Source organism: Mesoplodon bidens (assembly GCF_964165515.1).
Source record: "Mesoplodon bidens genome assembly, chromosome: 5".
Taxonomy (NCBI): Eukaryota; Metazoa; Chordata; class Mammalia; order Artiodactyla; family Ziphiidae; genus Mesoplodon; species Mesoplodon bidens.
In genome coordinates, this window is record NC_138161.1 from 90,238,555 (window position 1) to 90,264,425 (window position 25,871).

The window sequence follows — 25,871 nt, forward strand, 5'->3', positions numbered from 1 at the left end:
ATGGCACATACATGTTTACATGGATATATATATATGTGTGTATATGTGTGTATATATATATATATATATATATACACACATATACACACACAATCTATCTGTATATATATCTATTTACTTATCTACCTATTTAAATATTCCCATGAAATACAGCTTTTTTGGGGAGTGGGCAACTCTGTTTCTTCTGGGCATTGTCTTCTCAAACAGAAGCAACCATTGGCCTTCAGTTTGCAGTCACATAGGCATTTCCAGCTGATGTGTGCCATAGCCAAACATGTACACAACTTGGTCAGTTTCATATATTTATGTACAGCTATTCATTTTACTCCACATTGAGAGTTAAAACAGAAAAAGAGTCAAGATTCCCCAAATAGGAAAAGGGTCTAGAACCCAAGTTTTCCTCAAAGTATGGCCCAGGGACCTTATTTATCATTTAATTGTTGAATTCTAGACTGAACCCTGACCAATCTCAGGGGGAAGGGGAAGTAAGAATTGTCATTTTTAATAAGCTCCCTAGGTATTTTTTATCCACACATGTTGGAGAAGCACTATCTGGAGAACTAAATTATATTGATTTTCTTACAGGGATTAATTCTGAAAAATATGTTCAGATACAGATAAAGGACAATGTGGGAAAATATTCCAACTGTGAATCTTGTGCAATGAAATTGTCCTGAATATCCCTATCTGTTAAGTTTTCTTTCTTCCTTTTTTAAAATGATGAACCATTTTAGTCTTTTTATGTTCTTGTTCTCTTGTGAGTTTCTTCACTGCCCTTCTGCTTAATAAGTAATATCCAGAACAATTAAGTTGCCTACAGATTTCTATACCATTCCAACAAAATAGTGTTGAAACTCATTCTTTCTCAATGAAAAGTTATTTTCAGGTGAATCACAAAGGGTAAATAAACTCTGATTCTATGCAATTAAAATATTAGATACTGTTTCTTAACATGTTCCAGAAAAGGTGAGTTTTAATACTAAATAAATACAGATGTAATCCTATTCAAAGGAAAAATACATAGGAATGGTAACTTAGAAAACTCACATTGGAGTGATTTTTCTCTTATAAAAGGGATTTATATATCCAAATAATTCACCACAGGGTGTTCAACAATGCAGTGTCTCTTAGTGTCTTTAAAATTTACAAACATTGATTCATGTGCAAATTTTTGAAACACATCTCTTGTTTGAAGTCAACTGCATTTTTTTTATTGCTTTAAATTTTAATACAGCTGTTTTGAGCTTTCTATATTAAAATAAAAATTCTGTGATATTTGTGACATGGCTGTTTAACTAAATGTGAAATATTTCACAAAATCAAATGTGATTTCCATATATTTGAAAAATGTGCTTTCTGTTTTCATTGTAAAAATTCTGGAGACTAAATATAAAAGTTTATATTTATATGGGTAAGATTTTTTTTTCTTCAAAGGCAATCTTGACTGCCAGTAGAAAAATATAAGTTATTAAACATGTTGTCTTTGATAAATATTATTACTGTGAACTATCTTACAGAAAGTAGCTTGATTCAAGTCATTTTAATGGCTTAAAGGGAAGAATGAAAATGAGAGGAAGGAGAAATCAATAAAGCATGGGACCTCTTATCCTATATTGATTCTTATAATCCAGTAACCATTAAATACTTGAGAGATAAGCCTCTTTTAAAATGGCATGTTTATATTTTGAAGATCAAATACGTTAATTTTGCTCATGGGTTTCCCAAAATACAGTTCATGCACAAGATAGAATGCAAGCTTTCAGTGGTCATGCTTCCTATTACAGATATTCTTTTTTTTAAATTTTTATTTTATTTATTTTTTTATACAGCAGGTTTTTATTAGTCATCAATTTTATACACATCACTGTATACATGTCAATCCCAATCACCCAATTCATCACATACCCCACCCCCCTGCCGTTTTCTCCCCTTGGTGTCCATACGTTTGTTCTCTGCATCTATTACAGATATTCTTAAGCTGAGTTTCTTAAAGGCACATTGTGAGTAGGGTTACCCTCAAACAGTCGCTTCTTACAATGCGATTTCACCTTTTAAGCATTGCTACACATTATAAAAATAAAGCTAGAACATCCAAGTTGGTAATATAATTAATAATAATATTTTAATATTCAAATAATTTAAAAGCATAATTTCATCCAGAAGATCATTCTTAACCTTTCTGCAAAAATTTTTGACATCTTAACTGGATAAAGTATGAGAATGCTAGCTTGTCCCACACCTGGACTCACTTCTTGATGAGTATTATTACAATGGAAATAAAGAATTGCTATGACATTTTGCTTTTAAATTTTCTTTATTTTTTCCCTAATGCTACAAAATCAGACCTGACATTTTGCCAAAAATGAAAACGTACTTTTTAATCCTCATTTGCTGGTAATCATTTTCAAACCTATAATGGCTAAATATTAAATGGGTAATGGTTTTATTAAATACATTTGGAACCTTTACTTTTATAAAGATACCATAAAATACCTTTTTTTTCTCATGCAGTTGTTATAGTATCAATCTAGTTTTTTAATGTTTCATTTACTGTGTTTTATTAATAATTCTTAATATTTAGTGTGTCCTTAAAATGTTCCAGAGACTGGTCTAAGAGCTCAACATATATTATTACATTTAATGTATGAGCTTGGTGTTATTTCTATTCCCAATTAACAGATGGTTAAATCAAGGGCCAGAGTTATCAAGTAACTTGCCTAAAGTCTGATAACAGGTAGGATAGTGCAGCCAGGGTGCAACAACAGGATATCTGATTCCAGAACTTGTGTTATTAATAGGCATGTAATAGGAAGCAAGGGGATTTTAATTTTTAAAAAATTGTTTTAAGTATATATGGACTTTCTTCTTTAAGATAATACAAATACTCTTCTTTTGAACATGTGATGCAGTCAGTTCTTTGTGTCATAGCCATGACCTTTGTAACTGGTAGTCCCCACTATTTCCACTTCACTTAATTCCAATAATACAAAGCTCCCACGTTACATGTGAAAAGTCTTTCACAATATGTTTGGAAACATCATCTTATTTGATTCTACAATAATCTCCTGAGGTGGCTAGAAGGCAGTGTCTTTTCCTTTTTACAGCTAAAGAAAGGGAGGCTTAGAGATGTGTAGTAACTTGAACAATGTCACACAGATTATCACCTAGTTAAGTGGCAGAGTTCAACCTAGAACCCAGGCCTTTTGTTACTAATTTGCGCTCTTTCACTACAGAACCTGGCAGCTGTCATTTTGAGATGAGCCATCTCATCCCGCTAATTCCTCTGGGTACTTACTGTGAGCGCAGTTGCCTTACAGCGTCACCATCTGGGCCCTAGTGTGCCTGTGGGATCCATACCGCTTGGACGAAGTAACAGATTCAGGTTCAAATGTGATGTTCTACATTTAAATAGATCATGCTTCCTGCCTTCTTCCAGGCTGCCTTGCTTGCATGAAGCTAATTTGATGCTTACTTAGTGTCTCTGTTAGGGACAAGACATCTATGAGACCCATTCCTTCTGCAGAGCACAGTAGTCACATATGTCTTTATTGTTTTAATCCTGTGTATACAACCTTGTTTCTCTTTCCCTATAGCATAGAAGAATTACTCAGCACATCTTATCTTCCACTTTCCCACATTTGTAATTGATTCATTTACTGTTTTCTTCATCATTTTAATGCATCTAATGCCATATAATAAATTAGCAGCAGAGTCTACTCTGAGTGGGTTGGGAGTCTCAGATATATATATATATATATATATATATATATATATATATATATATATATATATATATATGTCTCCCAATGAGACACTCTTAGATTTTGACTGCTATTCTATTGATCTCCCTGAAAGCAATTTTATGACATTTTTGTGTTATTCTGCAGGGGTACAGAATAATCCTGATGGTATGAATTCCAGAACAATACAGATATGGCTCCACATCCTGGCTCCCTACTTATTAGAAAAAAGATACTGGACAAATTTGTCATTTTTCTAAGCCCTAGACTCCCCTTCCAACGCACCTGTAAATGGAATAATAATAATCCTGGGATTTGGAATAGTTGTGAGGAGTCAGTGAGATAATCCCTGTGGAGTAGTTAGTATAGCATGTTTTCTTAAACAAGTTTATTCATCTCTATTTCCCAAACTATTAAATGAAGATAATACCACCTACTTCATTACAATAGCTAAGATTTTGATTGACCATTTACATTGCATCAAGTAAGCAATTTGGTATATTGACTAATTTAGTTCTTATTACAGCTCCATAGGTAGTAACATTATTAATATTCTTATTTTACAAACCAAGAAATGGAGAAATAGAGAAATTAAGATCACAGAGATTTTAAGTAGCAGAGGCAGGATTTGAAACCAGGTAGCATAATTCTGGAAACCCTACTTTTAATCACTATGCTGTATTTCTTGGCTTAGCCTATTAAACTTATATGAAATTCCATTATGTGTTAGACACAAGATAAACACTCAGTTGATGACTCATCCAGAAAACTATTTCTGCCAGATGGTCATTGTCAAAATATGGAGCTATGTGCAGCTAATAGGGAAATTGTTCTTGGGTGAAGAAGTACTTTAACATAATCTTTCTGGATTCTGTTCTGTTCTGTTCCGTGGGCATTGTCCAAATTTACATTTGAAGAAACAGTAATACAGAGGGTAAAAACATTACAAAAGTCACATAACTAGTAGATGGCTGAGTACGGATGACCTAATTCTAAGTCTTTTTTCTTTAGTACATGATATGATAGGAGGTATATGTGTGAGTGTGTGTGCGTGTATGTGTGTGTGCGTGTATGTGTGTGTATGTGCATATTAAGAATTTGGTTTGAGGCAATGGATAGGAGAGAAGTGAAAGACAGACAAAAATTTAACCAAACTTCTCTATGTTAAGCCGTTTCCTAGCCATTTATAATTATTACAACAATATTTTTAGGGGGGTTAGCATTGTGCTACTAAGAATCTATGAAGTTAAAAAAAACATGCCCAAACATGGATGAGTCAGGATCCAAACATATATATATGATATATATATATATATATATATATATATATATATATGTTTGGAGAGATATATATATATGTTTGGAGGTATATATATATATCTCCAAACCCATTACAACATAGTGACCATATCAAGAAGTATTGGGCTTCCCTGGTGGCGCAGTGGTTGAGAGTCCGCCTGCCGATGCAGGGGACACGGGTTCGTGCCCCGGTCCAGGAAGATCCCACATGCCGCGGAGCGGCTGGGCCCGAGAGCCATGGCAGCTGGGCCTGCGCATCTGGAGCCTGTGCTCCGCCGCAGCGGGAGAGGCCACAACAGTGAGAGGCCCGCGTACTGCAAAAAAAAAAAAAAAAAAAAAAAGAAGTATTAATATATATTTTAGGGAATACATTTTAGAGTCATAGACTTCTGGGTTTGGAAATGTCTTTGAGATTAATCCAGAGGTAATATTAAAAATATAAATTGTCTAGTTAGAAAGAATATCAGCCTAGCAATGTGGCTAGGTGCTAGGAGCCCCCTGCTATGCCAGGCATGAACCCTTTAGTTTCTTAAACCTGCTGCAGTGAGGACATCTGGGGAAGGGGCTAAAGCCAAAGCATCTTAGGTCCTAGAGTACAGGGTTCTGGGTAAAAGTAATTTGCTAATCTGTGCAAGAATTTCACTATTTCATTGGCCTATATGGCCATACCTTAGCCCTAGCTATTCTTGTTCTTCTTTTAAGTTAAGTTGACTTTAATTTGTCCACACTTAAATTATTCCATAAACAATTCAGTTTAATAATATGCACTACTGGGAAACTGTTCCTCTTGACTTGTATTACTTATTTGGTTTAAACCCTATGATCTTTGTCCTTCCTAATCTGTTGGCTTGTTTTTGATATTTTTCTCGTTTTCCATTTAAAGGCATTTCTATGATTTCTAAATAAAATGCTGATTAGGGGAATACTAATGGCTTTATAGTTGTTATATAATTATGGTAGGTCTATTGGTTTCTGGTTTATGTAAAAAAGATCTATACTACATCAAATACTTCCACACCCAGTTTTTCCATTTCTCTGCTTGTCATTTATTGCCATGTGACTTATTGTAAAGGAGCTAACTAGATAAGAAACTTGAGATCTAGATCTAGCTCTACTTTTGACTAGCTTTGGGGCTAGGCAAAGTCATTTCACACTCTTATTTTCTTCAGGACCTGTGAAGTTAGAGGATTTGATAGTCACTCAGCGGGGTCCCTTCCAGCTCTAGTGTCTGCCCTATGAATCTGGGCATGTATGATCACTGGATTCAAAAGTGTTTCTGTAGTATCTAGTGTAAGCTTTACATTTACTGTATCAGGTGAGAAGGAGCACAGAATTGTGTCCCCAACAGATTCCCACTTGCATGGTAAGAGAGAGACAACCCATGTGGAAAGGAGTGCATGGAGTAGAAAGAGGATAAAACTGCTTCACTGAGAACCACAGATGTTTAACAAGGATGGGCATGTATGAGACTGGAAACTCAAGAAGTCATCTCAGGAACACACACTCATCACTAACCTGGCTTCCTCAGGACTTTAGCATTCGAGGGTTTGTCTTCACTGGCTTATTTCTTGGTGAGACCCACTTGTATAATAGGAACTTAATAACTGGAACTTAATAATTACTTGTTCAATTTATTTATCTCACTTCTGGAGATAGAATGTAGTAAGGTCGAGGAATTAAGGTATTTTCACAATCAGGTCTTGCTGAGGAGTACAGAACTACCTCTAGTTCATATCCTGAAGACAGCAGTTGAGGCTGAAACACACAGTAGTACTCCTTTTTTTTGGTGTAAAAATTTGTACACATTACTCTAGAGGAGATACCCATGATTATCCATCTATTTTCCTTCTCTCTGAGTTGATTATAATTAGAACTTTAATGAATTAACTCTATGGTATAAACACACAAGGTGTTAGTGTGAGAGCTCTCTTCTGTGCAACAGTGACAAGACTCACACTGGAAAAAGAAGTATTCTATTTTTATTGTTTGTTTGTTTTTCCTCACATATGATTTTTGGTAAGAACATTTACGTTCTGCTCTCTTAGCAAATTTCAATTATACAGTACAGTGTTATCAGCTATAGCTATAGTCACCATGTTATGCCTTAGATCCTCAGACCTTATCCATCTTATAACTGAAAGTTTTTACCCTTTTACCAACCACTCTCCATTTTCCCCACTCCCCAGACCCTACCACTTATTTTTCTAATGTTTCTATGAGTTCCACATATCAATTGATACCATGCAGTATTTGTCTATTTGTCTTTCTATGTCTGGTTTGCTTCACTTAACATAATGCCCTCCAGGTTCATCCATGTTACTGCAAATGAGGGGATTTCCTTCTTTTCTAAGGCTGAATAATATTTTATTGTGTATGTATATGCTACATTTTCTTTATCCATTCATCTGTCAGTGGACACTTAGGTTGTTTCCACACTTTGGCTATTGTGGATAATGCTGTTATAAATATGGAAGTACAGATATCTCTTTAAGATAATAATTTCATTTCCTTTGGGTATATACTTAGAAGTGGGATTGCTAAATCATATGGTACTTCAATCTTTAACTTCCTGAGAAACCTCCATACTGTTTCTATATTGGCTGTACCAGTTTACATTGCCACCGACAGTGTACAGTTGTTCCCTTTTCTCCACATCCTCTCCAGCATTTGTTATCTCGTCTTTTTTTTTTTTTCTTTTTGGTGGTACACGGGCTTCTCACTGTTGTGGCCTCTCCCATTGTGGAGCACAGGCTCCGGATGCGCAGGCTCAGTGGCCATGGCTCACGGGCCCAGCACTCCACGGCATGTGGTATCTTCCTGGACCGGGGCATGAACCCGTGTCCCCTGCATCGGCAGGCGGACTCTCAACAACTGCGCCACCAGGGAAGCCCAATCTCTTGTCTTTTTGATAAGAGCCATCCTAAGAGGTGTGAGGTGATATCTAATTGTAGTTTTGACTTACATTTACCTGATGATTAGTGATGCTGAACACCTTTTCATGTAGCTGTTTATCATTTGGAGGTCTTCTTTGGAAAAATATATATTCAGGTCCTGAATTTTTAAATTGTGTTTTTTCCTACAGAGTCGAACATGTTCCTTATGCATTTTAAGGTATTAACCCCCTATTGGATAAGTAGTTTGCAAATGTTTTCTCCAGTTCCATAGGTTACCTTTTGATTTTGTTGATGGTTTCCTTTTCTGTGCAGAGCTTTTCAGTTTGATGTGGTCCCACTTGTTTATTTTTGCTTTTGTCATGTTGCTTTTGGTATCAAATTCAGAACATCATTAAGACCAATGTTAAGACCAATGTTAAGGAGCTCACCCTCTAGGTTTTCTTCTAGGAGTTTTAATGTTTTATATTCAAGTCTTTAATTCATTATGAGTTGTTTTGTGTTCGGTGTAAGATGGGGTTCTGTTTCAGTCTTTTGCATGTGGCTGTCCAGTTTTCCCAACACCATTTATTAAAGAAACTATCATTTCCCCATTGTATATTCTTGGCTTCTTTTTTGAAAATTAATTGACCATATATGCATGGGTTTATTGACCATACTGTTTTGATTTCTATAGCTCTGTAATATAGTTTGTAATCAGGATGTGTGATGCCTCTAGCTTTGTTCTTCTTTCTCAAAATTGCTTGGGCTATTTGGAACCTTGTGGGTTCCATACAAATTTTAAGATTACTTGTTCTATTTCTGTGAAGAATGTCACCAGAATTTTGATAAGGATTGCACTGAATCTGTAGATCCCTTTGGGTAGTATGGGCATTTTAACAATATTAATTCTTTCAACTTGTGAACATGGAATATCTTTCCATTTATTTGTGTCCTCTTCAGTTTCCTTCATCAATGTCTCATAATTTTCAGTGTACAAATATTTTGCCTCCTTGGTTAAATCTATTCCTAAGAATTTTAATCTTTTTGATGGCATTACATTTGGGATTGTTTTCATAAATTCTCTTTCTGATATTTCATTGTTATCCAAACACAGCTGATTTTTGTATATTGATTTTGTATCCTGCAACTTTACTGAAATAGTTTATTAGTTTTAACAGTTCTTTTTGGTGGAATCTTTAAAAATTTCTATATATAATATCAGATCATCTGCAAATAGAGACAATTTTGCTTCTTTCTGTCTGATGGATATATTTCATTTCTTCTTCTTGCTTCCAGTACTATGTTGAGAAAAAGTGGTGAAAGTGAGCTTCCTTTTCTGGTTTCTGATCTTAGAGGAAAAGCTTTCAGCATTTCACCATTGAATGTGATTTCAGCTTTACATTAGTCTGTCATATATGACCCTTATTAAGTTGAGATACCTTGCCTCTATACAGAGTTTGTTGAAAGAGTTTTTTTTTTTTTTATGAAAAGATGTTGAATTTTTCCAAATGCTTTTCCTAATCAATGATCCTTGATTTTTATCCTTCATTTTATTAATGTGGTGTTTTCACATTGATTTGCAAGTGTTGAACCATCCTTGCATCCCTGGAATAAATGACATTCAATCATGGCATATGATTCCATTCATGTATTTGAATGATAATGTATTTGTAATGAATTTGGTTTGCTAACATTTTCTTCAGGATTTTTGCTTCTGTGTTCATCAGGGATATTGCTTGTAATTTTCTTTTCTTGTAGTGTGTTTAGCTGGCTTTCATATCAGAGTAATGCTGGCCTCATAATATGAATCTTGAAGCACTCCCTCATCTTCTATTTTTTGGAAGAGTTTACAAAGAATTGGTATTAGCTCTTCTTTAAACGTTTGTTAGAATTCAGATACGATGTATTTTGTATCTTTTCAGTGGAATGAAAAGATAAAATCTGGAAACAGTAAAGAGGGTCTTATGGATCAGTCTGGGACATTTAGTCTAAGATAATACAGAATAAGGAGATAGTAAAGGTTTTTAAATAGAGTAGTGAAACAATGAAAGTGGTGTTTAATGAACACTAATCTGAACTGCATTTTAAAAAATATTTTACATGATTTGTTTCCATTTTGAATTTAAAAAATCTTATTTTTGCTCATGAATTTCTAAAACATCAAAATGAGTGCTAAACTATATTTAGTTTTCATCTGTCTTTATAGTTATTTTAAATCTCACAGTACAAGATTGTTGTATATACTTTTGCATTCCCATTCCCTTGGACTGCTTTCAGTTTTAGTCTTAGAAGGAGTTGAATGTGTGTACATTTTAGCTGATGATGATTATTAAATCCTTTTCTCTTTGGGTTCACCACTATTACAATCTACTACTTCAAAAACGTATAGAATACAAAATGGCTTGAGAGACAGTCTAGAGTCTGGATGATCATGGGAGCAACTACAAGACTACTGTAATAATTCTGGCATATGGTAAGTGTGGCCACAGACCAGGCTAAAAATAGACGGTTTGGGGAGAGGGTGACAAGAACAAAATTTCTCTTGGAAAATTTATGAAATCTGGCTAAGGCAAAAGGGAGTAAGAAAGAATGATTCAAGATTATTTCCACATTTATAGTTTAGAAACAGAGGGAAGGGTTATACCTATGAAAGCAAACCTATGTTGGGGGGTAAAACTGGTTTTGAGGTGGACATGCTGGGCATCCCTGTTATACTGAGATGGGAGTGAGATACCCAAGCAGAAATAGCTTGTGGACTATATTTTTCTATGAATATAAGAATAGTTAAGATATGTTAATTCTCAGGCAAAATAGATCTAAATATGTGTTTTAATAAGAAACTTTAAAATATTTATAAAATCTCAGATATACTGGAGTCTTAGATTTTACACTTTGGTGACATTCATTTTATTTGCAAACAAAAATAGAATAAGACATTGTAGGTTCTTTTTCCTGATCTAATTTCTTCTAATAAAGCTATTCTCATCTGATAAAAATATAATACAAAACCTCTGCATAAAATATCTTCTGCCATATTTCTTCGAATGACTTTGCCTCTTTCTAATTTTCTGTTTAAGATTCAGATAGGGCAGAGTTTATCAGTCTGTGCTTAAACCTTTTAAATGGCTTCCTATTGCTTTTAGGATTAAGATAAAAATCCCCAGGCTAGAGGAGCTGCATGCTCTGAATGATGCCTGTCTATCTCTTTATTCTCACCACGCACTACTCTCTCTTCTACTCCCCATATGGCAGCCACAGTGACCTTCAGGCTCCCTCTCATTTTAAGCCTTTGCACACGTCATTGTTTTCTGTCTGGCATCTTCTTCACACCCTACCTACCCATCTGCAGCCTCTTTTTCTGCTTAGTACTCACTTATCCTTCACTCTTCAGGCTACATTGCACTCATTCAATGAAGACTGCCTGGGCTCAACCAGTTTCCTTTGTATAACCTCTGGTAACATCAAGACTTAATATCCTTAACACAATTTGTATGTGTTTATGTGTGTGATTATTTGTTTAGTGTTTCTTTCTCCAACAAAATTACTTTTCATGCGGGCAAGTGTCTTGCTTTTTTTGCCCACTGCATCCTTAGGACCTAGCATAATATGCATTTGTTGAATGACTGGATAACTGAATACTGGGAGCCGTGACAGGGAGATTGGACTATTGATGCTATCTCAATGTTCCAGCCTTGTTGAGATAGTGCTGAGCATCTGGTGGCACTTGTGTCCTCACCATACTCCAGGTACATCTCTGGATAATATGTGGAAAGCCAGGGCAGTGGAGAGTGTATCTTCACAAAGTACTGAAGGGTTTATATAGCATATAGCCATGCTGCTCCAGATGGGAAGGGAACATTATTCTGACATTCTTTAAGCTATAAAAATACTGCATCTGCATTTTTTAAAAAATCAAACAAATATAAGAAGTAATGAGCATGTGCAAATTTGGTGATGCTCAGATTAGGGATTAGCCTATTTTACTTACTTTTTATCTAGTTAAAAATATTTTCCCCAGATCCTATAATTTTTATTTTAGACAGGATTGCTTTTGACTTCAAAGTGTTGTAATCAAGGTAATTTTATGAAGAAAAAACTTGTTTTTCATATAAATATAAATAGGGTCTTCTTAGTATACTGGACCAAAAAATTTTTTCTTCCCCTCTTTCTGGATTTTAACATCAGACTCTGTTTTTCCCAAAAGTCATGTTTTCTACTGTGTTCTTCCTCTAAAGAACTGTCTGACGGAATATGTTTTGTCTTCATACTGGCATTTTCTTCCAACACAAAGATAAACATAAAGCATGACTGCTGCTTTCATACCCTTGGACGCCAGTTTCCATAGCATGTGCACATATGAACCACTAGCCTAAATAGTCAGCTCACCTAAAAGATACTCAAAAGTCATGAATGACATACTAGTGCCACCAAAATTAGCACAGGTATGGATTCTTTGAAAACTATCAATTGTTCCAAAATTTGCTTCCAATATCTCATCACAGCTGTTTGCATTACATTTTAATTTTATCATAATGTAGATTTATGACATTATTCAAAGATGTTGTCTTTTAAATTGAAAAATTTTCAGGAAAGAAAGTTATTTTCCAGCCATGATTTTTTGATATATGTTCGTATAATTGATAGTTTAAGAAGGGTGATAACTTTAAGTAATACAGTAATATCAAATTAATTATTATTCCAAATCAGTTTCTTTCACACATTTCTCCACTCTTAAGAGGTGTGTATTGCAGTTGTATAAAATCGACTAAATTTCAATGGGTAAAATTTAATACCTTTGCAATGACACCAATTGTTGTGATATTTGATTTCTTAAAGTCATTGTATTTTAATGTTTATCAGTTTGGGAAAAAATCAGATACAGTAATATACTGCTATTTTTATTTAAAATGGATTGAATTCTGGTATTGCCCTCCGTATGTTCTTCAGACATAGTTAGACTTTTACATCCTTGACCTTAGTTTTATAAATAAATTTGTCCGAAGAACATCCCTGAAAAGATTTAGCCTGCTTCCAGTTGCTCCAGAACAACAATGGTAACATCCTTAAAATTTCCCATTCTGTGGAAACTGCCTTAGGAATCCTTCAGAGTCAGTTTACCTCAAAGGCTGTTGGGTAAAGAGGGCGGGGAAAGAGTATAGCAGTGTCATTAGCCAGGGCTTGCCATTTATCACAATGGGACTCACTGGAGCCTGGAGCTCTCAATAATCCTAAAAATTTCAAAGACATATTCTCTTAAGAAGGACACATATTCTCATGGACAGCTTTCTAAGTTAGGAGCTAATGATACCCTCAACCTACTTGCCTTTTTTTGCAGATATGTGTGACACAAAGTATGGAAAATTTCTGCTGAATTGAACCTGTAATGAAGGAATTTATAATCAGTTCTAATGTAGTTGAGACCTAAAGTATATTAGACTTTCATCAAAGGGAATGATAAAAAGCAGCATTAATGTGGGTGGATAGTAATTATTTCAAAGCTCATAATTATTCTCCAGTTAACTACAGAGAAATGCTGATATTTTTATTCCTTTTTGAAAAACTAAAAGGCACTATGGTCAGATTCTGAATTGTAAGAATGCATCATACATCTTTTATAAAGGCTGATAACTTTGAATTATACTTAAGTTAATGGCAAGGGAACTATTTTAGATTTAAGTGAGTTCAAAGTTCATGGTTAGGAGTCCCTTTACCTTTCGTAGTACTGTTGTTTCACCACTGAATCTATTTATTGCCCATAGGAGGTATAAAATATAGTATTTACTCTCACTCCCTTTCAAAAAGACATGAGGTCCACTTTCTTATTAACTCTAATAAGAGTTATGTGTGAGTTCCTCAAGGAGGACAGACCCTATAGTGTTTCAAGATAGGATAAATCACTTCTACACTCAGGTTTTAGAGGACTCATTTGCTTTATATTTTGGTGATTTAAGATACTCCTTTAAACTGCTGGTATTGAAGATGCACTATCTGTAGTTTAAAAGAAGCATAAGCTGTAGTTGGAATGTTGATAATGATTGCTATTTATTATGACGGATAAATGTTTTACCCTTTAGGGAAATCATGTTGATCAACTTTCAGGAATACATAGTCTAAATAGTGGTTGCCTAATTTTCATAAGACAATTAATGACAATTACCTCTTACGATATTTTATTTCTACTTAAAATTTTTTAACATCAGTAATTATATCAACAGTAATAGATTAAAAGAAAAGAAAAACGAGCCAGAGTTGCTAATATCCTTGAAAGAAGAGAGATCAAGACAATGGTTTTCTTTCCAGCCTGGGAATAATGAATCTTGAGATTATATAACGATGTTTCTGTTATCCACAAACATATGTTTACTCTACTGAGGCTTCCTCAGGGAAACCAATGTTGAGTTAGTTTCTCAATTTGCAACGCAAAACCTCTCAGATATTTATTCTCAGTTCCTTTAGGCACATGAGATAAAGGAAATCTGCTTTCTTTATTTTTATAGTCTTTTTTTTTTTTTTTTGGTGGGAAAACTGTTATCAGTCCTCTTTTTCCCAGGTAACCTTCAAAAAATCAGATGTGTAAAAAATTCTTGATTTTAAGAAAACCCAGCTATGCTTGACTCACTAAAATACTGCTGGAACCCATAATGTGGGAACAATTTAATATCATCCAATAATAAGGTTTTAAATAAAACCTATAGTATTCAATAAATGAGATTCTTTAGCTGGGAGAGTGACTTAATCCTTCGTTAGGGTAATGATGCCCTCATCTATTCATGATGCTGAAGCAATATCTGTAATCTGTTTCTAACCCTTCCGATTTGCTTACAGTAAAGGATGTTCTATATAGTGCATGTATGTAATCATTATCCCACATCAGTTAGAGGCATGCAGCTTTCTGAATAGGGAAGGTGATAATAAATAATGTAGCAAAAGGCTGGTTCAACCATTCCCTTCATGGAAAAATTCTCGTATATACAGTATTATTTCCATGGTTTATCTACTAATGCAGACCCAGAGTCAAATAGCAACTGAGAACTATGTTTCCCATGCAAACAACTGGGAGATCATGTGTTAATAAAGGTTCTTTTACTGTCCCATCTCATGTAGACCAAGAGCTAACAATTCTGTATGTGTGCAAAGTATGTAAAACTATTGGCTCTTGTCTGTAGAACCTGAATGATTTCCCAAAGAAGGGAGTCGTGTAAATTGCCTTGGGTACCCTAGGAGGAGAAAGAAAGATAATCATCCAAGAGAGATACCTTATAAAGTCCCACACTTAATTTAATTGTGATAGGTTTACATTTGTCTCCAAAAATTATTGAACTAACAATTCAACAAAGAAAAACTTGAGCTCACATTAAGAGTTTCCCAATATAGCCAAGAGTCAAGCAAATTAAGTCATTTAACTAAAATTTGAAAACAGGTGTGGTTTTGGCAGCAGTAAATAACTACCAATTAATATGTGTCATTAACTAGTAAATAAAACCATAATTTTTATATAGTATCCTTGAAAATAAAAATGCAAGAAAATATTTTTGTTGAGGTTTGTCCATTTACTCCTTTAGGTAATTACAGAAAAATTAAAAATTTTCTAAGTCTAATATTTTACATGATATTTTAAAATTGGAACTATTTCAAATATAGTTCTGATACAGCAATTTTTAAATTTAAATTTAAATTTCTTTTATTTTTCAGAAATGCAGCAACATTGTTGCATGAACATTAAATAATACTGAGGATACTTTCTGCATTTAAACAGGGTCATATTCAAGACATGTAGATTTCTGTGAACTTGCAACTGAGTGCTAATTATAAACTATTGCTTTCATCTAGGTTTTTTCTTAATGGAATGATTGCTTGCAGGACTGTGAAATATATCATTTAACTTACTGTGTACAGCTCCTCTGTCCGTATTTGGAATGGCCTTGAAACTATGACCTTACAATCATGTAGTCAATGGGTCCCTTCAGTTACATCATCAATTTCTCCATTTCCAATCTTTAGATCTTTGCCAGTTATTACTATTTTTCAAGGCTGTCTCTCTGAGCTGATGAAACTCACTTATATCTCATTTTTTCCTTCTGTTTTCTGGGATGGTGTTCTTTAATTCTTTGAAGACTGTGATATTAGGTATAGTTTTGAATTACAAACATAATGCATAGTAATCGCTGAAAAGACTTAGAAATCTTTCTCAAAATGTTTAACAATCCTTCCCTATGAAGTGTGCTTAGAGTTAATGCCTGCTTCTTTACTATTTATATTATTGAAATCAACATATGACTTTCAGCCCTCTTTTTTTTTTCTTCTTTTTTCTATAACTATTATTTTATGCATGACAAAATTCTCTTGCTTACCGTTATGTGGTTGTCTGTCTTTTAACTTGAGTGTTATGTGTTTGTAATGATTGCTTTTTGCATGAGGATTATGAAATGCCATAAAAATTAAATGGTTGTGGAAACAAAAAGAAATGTAGGGCTTCACCTGCTTTTTTGTACTGAATATGTCAATCATGTGACACTTAAAATTACTTTCATATGGCCTGTGACTTCCCCTTTTGTGTGTGCCTTTATTCTTAGCAAATTAGTGTTGTTAAGAATAATAAAACATTTATTAAACATTCACAGTATTTTAATACAATTATTATCCTAAAATATGATCCCATTATAAATAATTATACTGGGCATGGAATTGCACTAGGGCATAATTCCATTATATTTCTAAATTGATTATGAAATATAAGCCCTGACTCTGTAACTACCTTAATTGCTAAACAACTTCTACAGTGGTACATTTGCTCTACCAAGTGATGAGATTATTTATTCATACACTTGTGCAAGTTGAAATTTCTTAAATCCATGGTCAATATTTAATGAGAACACATGGGGAAATATTTGTATAATGACAAGTAATTTTAAAAAGTCACAGTTTTGAAAAATGTATGATATAAAAATGTATAAGACCTAAGTGTTAATGCTTTTACCAAAAAAAACCAGAAGAAAAAAGAAACCTAAAATTTTTCGTATCTGTTTTCCCTAATGCTATTATACTGTCCCAAATTAAAGAATGAGTTTGGCCTACTTTCTTTATTGTTGTCTCCAATTCAAATTAGAAAAGACACTGAATAAATTAAGTTCTTTCATCTAATAAAACTGTTTACTTTTTTTGTATGCAGTGGGTATTTAAAAAAAAATCATTTCCTTTGCTTATGACTTGAGTTTCAAACCATAACGTATTTTTTATTCTGGATATATTCACAAACCAAATCTTCTATGAGATATTTTAGGGAAAGTGTTTTTTTTTTTCTTAAAATGATGTAACCACTTTCCCACTCTTTTTTGGAAATATCCTTGAGAATTTTGGTATTTACATTTATTTTTTCCCCTCAGTCTTGTTTATTCTTGAATTGTCTTTTTTTTTCCCCCCTCCATTTCTCCGTTCTCAATCCTAGGTCCCCTTACAAAGAAACAGACAGATGATTTAGGTGATAATGACGGTGAAGAAGATGAAGGTATTTTTTTCCACCAAATCTATTTGCATGACAAGGGCCTCAATCACTTTTTCCACCCCTTTCTATTTTTTTACTTCTTGTCTTTTTTTGAAGAGTTGTTTTTAATTCCCATTTTTGATGTGTTTTGTCTTCTTGCTTGTTGTTACATATAAATACACATTTTTAATTTTTTAAAAAATGAGTGTTAAGTTTTGCTTTTGATGCCAACCATTACAACCTTTTAAAAAGGGGGCATTTTTTTGTTTTCTTGAACTGACTTTTGATATGTTTCATCCCACGTTTTGACTGAAACTTGTCCATATTCCCTGAACTAACAATCTCTCCCCTGTAGTCCCTCTGTACCCATTTTGCATGTTTTCTAATCTATGTAAATATTTTACCCAATATCAAAATGTTTCATTTTTACATTTGATATTTGTTTTAAAAAACCCACACCCAATAAAATGAAGGACAAGCTAAAGGCTGATATAAAGTGTTTCTTGAGCAATATAATTTAGATTAAAAAAATACTGTTTTCTGTTGATGTGCTTAAATATCACATAAATAAACGAAATCATATAGGTATGAAGGATATTACACCTATTTAGATAACTGTAGTAAACATTATGCAACCACTTAAGTACTCTGAGAAGATTAGATGGATATCCCTTAATTTCAAAGGCACGTAATTTTGAGATTGGCAAATGAAAATATTCTGAATTTCAAGTTGTTGCCAACTATAAGTAATAATGTTTTTCCTACTGTACTAATAACAAAATTCTTTTCTCTTTCCAACTTTCTTATGACATACAATTCTAACATCCTCTGTAAATGTAAGTACTCACTAGATTGATTTGACATTTCTCATTCCATTGTGTACCTTTACCTGGTATTAAATGGACTGTTTAGAGAGGGCCATTGATTCTTTCAGTTCGTTTTGGCTCCAATTAGTTCTTTTTTTAAATACCATCCTAGTTATGATTCTTATAGAGATAATTAATGTAATCTCAGGCTTAAAAATAGTTCCCAGAACCCTAGCAATTAGATCTCATAAAGATATTAATAATATGGTAAGAAAGATTTTCCAAAATAAAATAATCCACAAGCAGGTCAGTAGACATGCTAGTTCCATGAGGTACAACTATGAATGAATGCATCCTTAACTGTTTTCATTGAGATATATATTTAATAAACTGTTCTTTACTTCTAATTCTCATTTGTGTTTTTGCCATTATTTTTGCCACTTTTAGGCCAAACACAATTGTATCAAATTTTAATAATAATCATAAGAGCTGCATATTTTTTGGCTTTTTCCATAGTTTCAAAAAGACTAATCTGAAGTGATTAAAACTGGGTCAAAGCAAAATCCTAGATTTCTACCAATTTATTTTGGGAATTTAAGAGATATTTAATTTTTTAAACTGTGCTGGGAATACCTTAATTTTTCAATATTCAAATGCAATTTTCTATCCTATATAGAGCTTTTTAAAAGTTGCTCTTGTAGACTTTTGTATATTTTTTAACTAAAAATTGTACTTTTGATCGTAAGTCCAGTTTAACAAATGCAGATTCATCCAACAATTCTATATTCTCTTGTTGGTCCTGAATAGTAGCTGAGGTTCATCAAATGAGTAGGGGGCAAAAAAAATCTTGAAATATCTTTAAATGTATCAGGGAAAGATTTAACTGAGGCAATACCCCACAATTTTAAAACCGTTAAATGCTCCAAAACTCAAAATTATGGGCAATTAAAAACTTCATGAGTCCTTTAAGGAAAGAGAAACCAGTAAACATGTTTAAGGAGTTATGTGACTAATAATTATTCACTAGGGCTATTTTTTTTGAATTTTGTTTTATTTTTTTATACAGCAAGTTCTTGTTAGTTATCCATTTTATACATATAGTGTATACATGTCAATCCCAATCTCCCAATTCATCCCACCACCACCACTCCCGCCCCACCACTTTCCCCCCTCGATGTACATATGTTTGTTCTCTACATGTGTGTCTCCATTTCTGCCCTGAAAACAGGTTCATCTGTACCATTTTTCTAGGTTCCACATATATGTGTCAATACACGATATTCGTTTTTCTCTCTCTGACCCACCCCACCCTGCATGACAGTCTCCAGATCCACCACATCTCTACAAATGACCCAATCTCATTCCTTTCCATGGACGAGTAATATTCCATTGTATATATGTACCACATTTCCCCCATCCATTCGTCTGTCGACAGGCATCTAGGTTGCCCCCATGACCTGGCCACTGTAAACAGTGCTGCAATGAACATTTGGCACATGAATTCACTAGGACTATTAAAGGGAATTATGACTTCAAACATTGGTTGTCAGGCAAAAATAAATCCACATTAACTGCTCTAGAGCTGTTGGCACTTGCTACACTGGCTTAAATTTTTGGTTTATCAGAAAGATAAAATAGTTACTAAAATTAAAAATCAAGATGTCTACTCAGATTCCAGTTTATTATTTTTTAACTTGAAAATCTTAAATACTTTCTTACCATAAAAATTTTAGAAGAAAAATAATCATTAATTTAGTATTTCTCTTTTATCTTCCCACATTTTTCTGAGATTTAGATGCTTAGCAAAGCTTTAAAACATTGTAAATAACAGAAAATATAAACATTCTTTAGGAATATTTGTAGTTTTACTAAACCTGAACTAGTGTTTTAGTCTTTGGGTATTCTTTTGATTTTAGTAAGGTAAGTAGCAGCTAGTTTAGGCAAAGTCAGATATCTTAGGCAAAATCTACTTTATTTCTAAGGGAAAATATGAGACAAGGTTTAGAAGGACAACATGGCTCTAATAAATTCATTATAAGCTACTACCTCTAATATATTTCAACTAAGACATAGTGACCACCCCAAATTTTATTATTAAAATGATGTCATTAGCAGATAGCATTCAATGGTAGGCTATCTGATATATCAGTTTCACTTATAGAGGTCTGGTTCTTTTTAAAATCAAAGTAAATAGAGATATAATTTAAACTATTTACATTTATTGTTATATTATTATGTTATTATATTTATCATATTTAAACAATTTACTATTATATTTACATCAAAAATGACCTGTAGACTATGAGGAAAAGTAAAGTCTAAGATAGAATTTATGATAAAACACTATCAAAAGTAAAGTCTAAGGTTGACCACTCTGATAAAACATTATAAAATAATTCTAATTTCTCTGTAATATAAATATGGCATTTTCCAAGATTTATTAGCAATATTGAGTTGTTATGTACAAAAATTGTACCTATTTTGGCAATTAATACACCATATAGCATTAACTTAAGGGTTACTTCAAGCAAAAAGAAATACTGTTCAGAACACAGCATTAGAATTTTATAAAACTTTCTGGAAAAGAACTGCTGGACACACTAAGTTCTTAGGCAAAGTTGAAATCATTGAGAAGTTTGGGAAGACAAATTGGAAATTAGAATCAGCCCAAACAATCAGTAATCTTTCAAGTGTAATTTTCAAAGAAAAATAGAGATATACCACTCAAAATTGCTCCTAGCATCTATTATCGTATTTTCAGTGTTTCCTGACAAAGTCCACTTCATTCTGTTATTAGGTATAAAATATGGCAGGTTTTCCCAATGTGTGCCTGCATTGTTTTCCAGGTGAACAGAACGATTCTACCAAGATTTCATTACTGTTCACAGTTGGTGCTTTGTAATTCTATGTAATTTTAATTAAAGAAGAATTCTGAAACAGCCTCCCTCTGTGCTACCTCGAAGCATACAATTAGAAGAGCCCAGAGTCTGCTGTGAATAGTCAGTTAATGGCTTCAGTTTAATAATTTATTATTGCTTTTTCAGTGCCAGCCATACTAGAAAAACACGCTAAAACTGTGTGCAGCGAACAGGCATTTAAGGAGGAGAGTTTGACAATTTCAGAAGAATTGTTTTCTTTCTGTAAGCTTAACATCTCCACAAGCCCCCAGATCTTACAAATGAGTGAATATCATTTTCCCTCCCAACGATTTAAGGAGAAAATAAATTTAGTTTTTTTTTCACTAAATGTAGCTGAGTCTGGTGAATGTCAAAGTATCCTCATCTCACCATTTAAAAAATAAGACATTCTTCTCAAGTACACCCTCACAGGGAGAGGGGGAGATTTTGATAAATTTATACACTGATATTAAATATTAAGTCAAACATAAAGTAGCCTTTTTTCAAAGTCCTAAATTCTGCAGTTAGCTATTTCCCCAACTTGAAAATCTGGACAAACAAGTTGAGCTACAATTCCTGATCTTAAAATGATTTTAATTGAAAGAAATCACTTTATTATTATAGTAGAAAAATTGAAGCATTTACACTAGTCATCTTTTTTACAAGAAATGTAAAGCGCCTCTAAATTATCACCAGTTTTTTCAATGAGTTTATATCATGTTAGTCCATTCTGAAAGTTGAAACCTCAATTGTTATGATGTAGGAGATTTGTCTGATAAAAAATATCAAAAGCAAAGGGACAAAGCCATACTTTTAAATGACACTTTTAATATTGTCATAAAAGAAAGATAATACACGATGTAATTTTGTTTCAATTGTGGGCAGAAGAGATCATCGACCATTATCTAATGGTAATGTTTTAGGTATGTTTATATTCATAATCATATAGATATATGTACACATATAATACTTCAATCTACATAATAGTTAAAATCATGTTCACCAATATACTGCTTAGCATTTTTATCTATAGAACTTAGTATCTTTTAATACCAATTATAATTATCCTGTGTTTCCCTTATATATTATTTCTAGACCCTTGTTGAAACTGCATAATCGGGGTAAAGTATCTTAGAAAAGCACATACATTTGATTAAAATTTAGAGCTGTAGAAATCACTTTAACATCACCCTAAACTTTGGCATTTTATGCTTGGATTTAGCTGTATTCTGTCTCATGTCTGTATGACAAAACCTTAGAGCCAAAGTGGGGCTAAGAAGAGTAGAATAGTTACAAAAAGAGGGTAAAAAATATGTTAGTCTGTTTTCTTCTTCTGAAGGGTAAGGGTAATTGGAATGAGCAGATGACCTAGACTGAACTGAAAAATATCATTTAAATGAAAGTCCCCTAAATGTAACAAAGACAGAAATATAGATGTTTGGACTCTATTGCCTAAACATTCATCTGAGAGTACTTGAATAGTTAAATGAAACTTCTTGCAACTTCTATAGCACAGTGTTGTAATTATGTTCTCAAATTGGAGCATAAGTTATTCCATGTAATTATGATGCATTCAGTACATATCTTTACAGTAATTAAGAAATGGAAAACAGTGTTTTATTCATAGTAGCAGTGATACCATTGTACTTAGTTTATGGTTCATAAATTCCATATGAAAGCTATAACATTTGTAAAATCAAGTTTTAAGAATCATTATCATTCTATTATTTCTTTTGATTCTACTGTCACATCAGGAATCAATAAAAAAAACACTCAAATTCACACCTACTTCCAATTTGTCCAAGTTTTGTAATTCAGTTTATAATATTTAACAAAATTTTAGGTAGAAAACAATGGATATCTATTGCTATTTTCTGCAATAGATCTTAATATAAGTTGCTTAAGAAACACTTTAACAAAGACAGCGATTTAAAGAACTGTGTTAAAATCTTTCCCTCTTGTCCCTAAAATGGTAAATGTATTCTCTGTTTCATTATGCGTGTTGAGGATAAAAACAATTGCCAACCATTTGTTTTTCAGATATTCGGGACAGTGGGGGTCCCAAACCAGTGATGGTGTATATCCATGGTGGCTCATATATGGAAGGGACTGGAAATTTATATGATGGGAGTGTCTTGGCAAGTTATGGCAATGTGATCGTCATCACAGTCAACTATCGACTTGGGGTACTCGGTAAGAAATTTCTTTTTTTTCCCCCCATCAATCCATGAAATATGTGATAGTTTTGTTTTGCTTTGCTCCACTCATTGTTTTATGCTTGTTGATTTTGAAGCAACATTTTTGATATTTTCAATAAATTCTATAAATATTCATAGATTACTTGACAAAAGACAGCTAGGGTTGGTTTTAATATTTAATATAAAAGGTAATGAAATTATTCACATTGTTATGGAGTGCTCTTCTTAGCTTGGCTTTATAGAAATGTGAAAGGCAACAATGGCAGGGCCTTTCTTAAGAAGGATTAGTCCCTGGGCAGATTTTTCTCTCTTCTACTTTTCTTTTTTACAGTGCTATAAAATTGCCTGAGGTTTGACGTGAATGTAGAAATAAGTTTTTATTCTCTTCAAGAATATGTGTATGGACTAGCTTTGGGGAATGATTGCCATTTCTGTATAGGTTTGTTTGTTTGTTTCTTAAATTTATCAAATATAATTAGAAATATTTTGTTTAAATGTATTTTGATTGAATTATTTGATTTGCAAAACATGCATTGATTTCATAAAGTGTCAAAGAGTTCAACTCAATAATGTATATACATGTAAAACAAAATCAAACTAGTGATCTTTCATTTTGAAGAAAAGTATAGAACAATATTATTTAAAATAAATTTTTAAGTACTCTGATATAGGCATAAACTTGCTATTCTACTTGTATAAGTTTATTTTTTATAGTATTGTCACAATTTGGTGAGAAATATAACTATATCATTTAATAAGACACCTTTATCTGTGGTATTTTAGTTAAAGGTATTTGCTAAGAGTACAATTCATTACAAAAGTTTTTTTTTAATCTTAATTGATCAAAGTCTTGTCCCTTATTATGCACTTAAAAGTTATCATTTGTGTTATTTGGGCACAAAAAGATACCTCACTCATTCTTTACTCTGAAATATTTTGAAAAAAATATTTGAATTATATTCTCCTTTATAATAATTGTTAATATAATTTATTTTAGCCATTGAGAATCAGTTTATTTTTCTCTTCAGTGTTAGTTTTTACTATTCTAATCCCTTCTATGTAATCATAATCTGTGTTTATACCAATCTCAAAATATAAAAAGGAATGATTTTTGTCAATCAAGTTTGTGTGTCTTGGGGAAGGAGATATGTTAACAAAGCAAAGTGAGTCCTTGATCTTTTTCTAGTTTTCTATTTTGAATTTGGAGTATGGTGGAATATATAATAGATACACTCTGTCAATGTAGATATAAAGTATTTCTGTACCATTGTTCAAGTAAGCATTAGTTTCCCCACCATGTCTAATCATGCATTGCTTCAGTTATTCTTATAATTTCACTGCACAGGGATGAATGACTTCCCACCAATGAAAACTCTCTATATTAGAATATATATAAAGAGATGTTAATAATAATCTTCTTAAATTAATCTTAAATATCATAGTGTTGTCATCTGTTTCTTAGGCAAGATTTGAATGTGAGGATCTGCACTATCTTTAATGCATTTAACTTTAATCATGGTATTGTTTATAGCTTAGTTGTTTTTAGCAATTATTATTCTCATATTTTTGTGAATTTCTTAAATTGAAAATCCTGATGCAGTGACTAGTTTTCCAATTGAAAATTTCAAATTAGATGCCAAATTGTGGTAACAGTATTTTTAAGGACTTGAACATCCATAAAGTCATATACACTGATTTTATTTTTAAAAAGTCTTTTGGCCACCCCTTATGTTGCCTCACTCTGTTACTGGTTGTACTCACATACAGTAAGATACCATAAAATAAACTGTGTTATGTTGGTATAAGCTTTGCCCATTTTAAAAAATGTACTCAGAACTGATGAGGACCTGACTTTGATCCAATTTGAATCCTATATTCATGTTCATATCCTAACTTTAATTGCCATACTCTGAATAATTGGATTTCAGGACAAAAGATTAACCAGCTAAAAAATGAAGAACTTGGTTTGTATAATGGCAGTCAGTGTTGGTGCTGATGATGGAAGATTTTTCCAATGGTGAAAATTTGTTCTGGCTCTACTGCAGTTTAGGATTTAACCTTTAGTTGGCTCCTTTGTTCCTCTTAAAGATGTCGTAAACTAATAATCACCACTAAGAATCAGCTGTCCTTTATAGACCTCCTCTCAACATAATAAAGTACAACACTTTGTTAGTGAAACATTCTTAGGTGAGTTTTGGGACATTAGTTCGGGAACATATGTATTCTGGTCACTTCCTAAAATATGTGTTGGGCCTTGTGAAAATGTATTTAAATGAATTAATTCATGAAGAATAAGTTATCATAACATTTGTTTCAGCACACTTTGCCTGTGTGGTATACCACAACCAGCTCAACAGCTGATCTGCCAGGAGAACTGCAACAATAAAGACTGTAGGGTTTTAGTTGTTGTTGTTAATACTTTGTCTAACAGTAACAAGGTAAGCCAAGGTTTCTTGGGTGTGGGATCCAAAAGTATTGCTGTTTAGTTGGCACTTGGAAGAGTTTTGTACTTTAAGTAGAAAATAAGATTTGATCCCATGTCAGAGGAAATCCTGAGCTGTGTTTTAATTTGGATGT

At 33.0% G+C, this 25,871-nt stretch overlaps 1 protein-coding gene across 4 annotated transcripts in view; it reads left to right on the plus strand.

Moving 5' to 3' along the window:
* The window catches only part of NLGN1 (neuroligin 1), a 739,588-nt gene that overhangs the window by 215,971 nt on the left and 497,746 nt on the right, over positions 1 to 25,871 (plus strand). For 3 of the 4 annotated variants that reach the window (XM_081235545.1, XM_081235547.1, XM_081235546.1), the window contains one exon: positions 23,137 to 23,289. In XM_081235545.1, the coding sequence (XP_081091671.1) occupies positions 23,137 to 23,289 (153 nt within the window). Of the gene's footprint in view, positions 1 to 17,357; positions 17,418 to 23,136; positions 23,290 to 25,871 lie in introns of all 4 variants that reach the window. The other variant, XM_081235548.1, reaches the window with a different exon arrangement.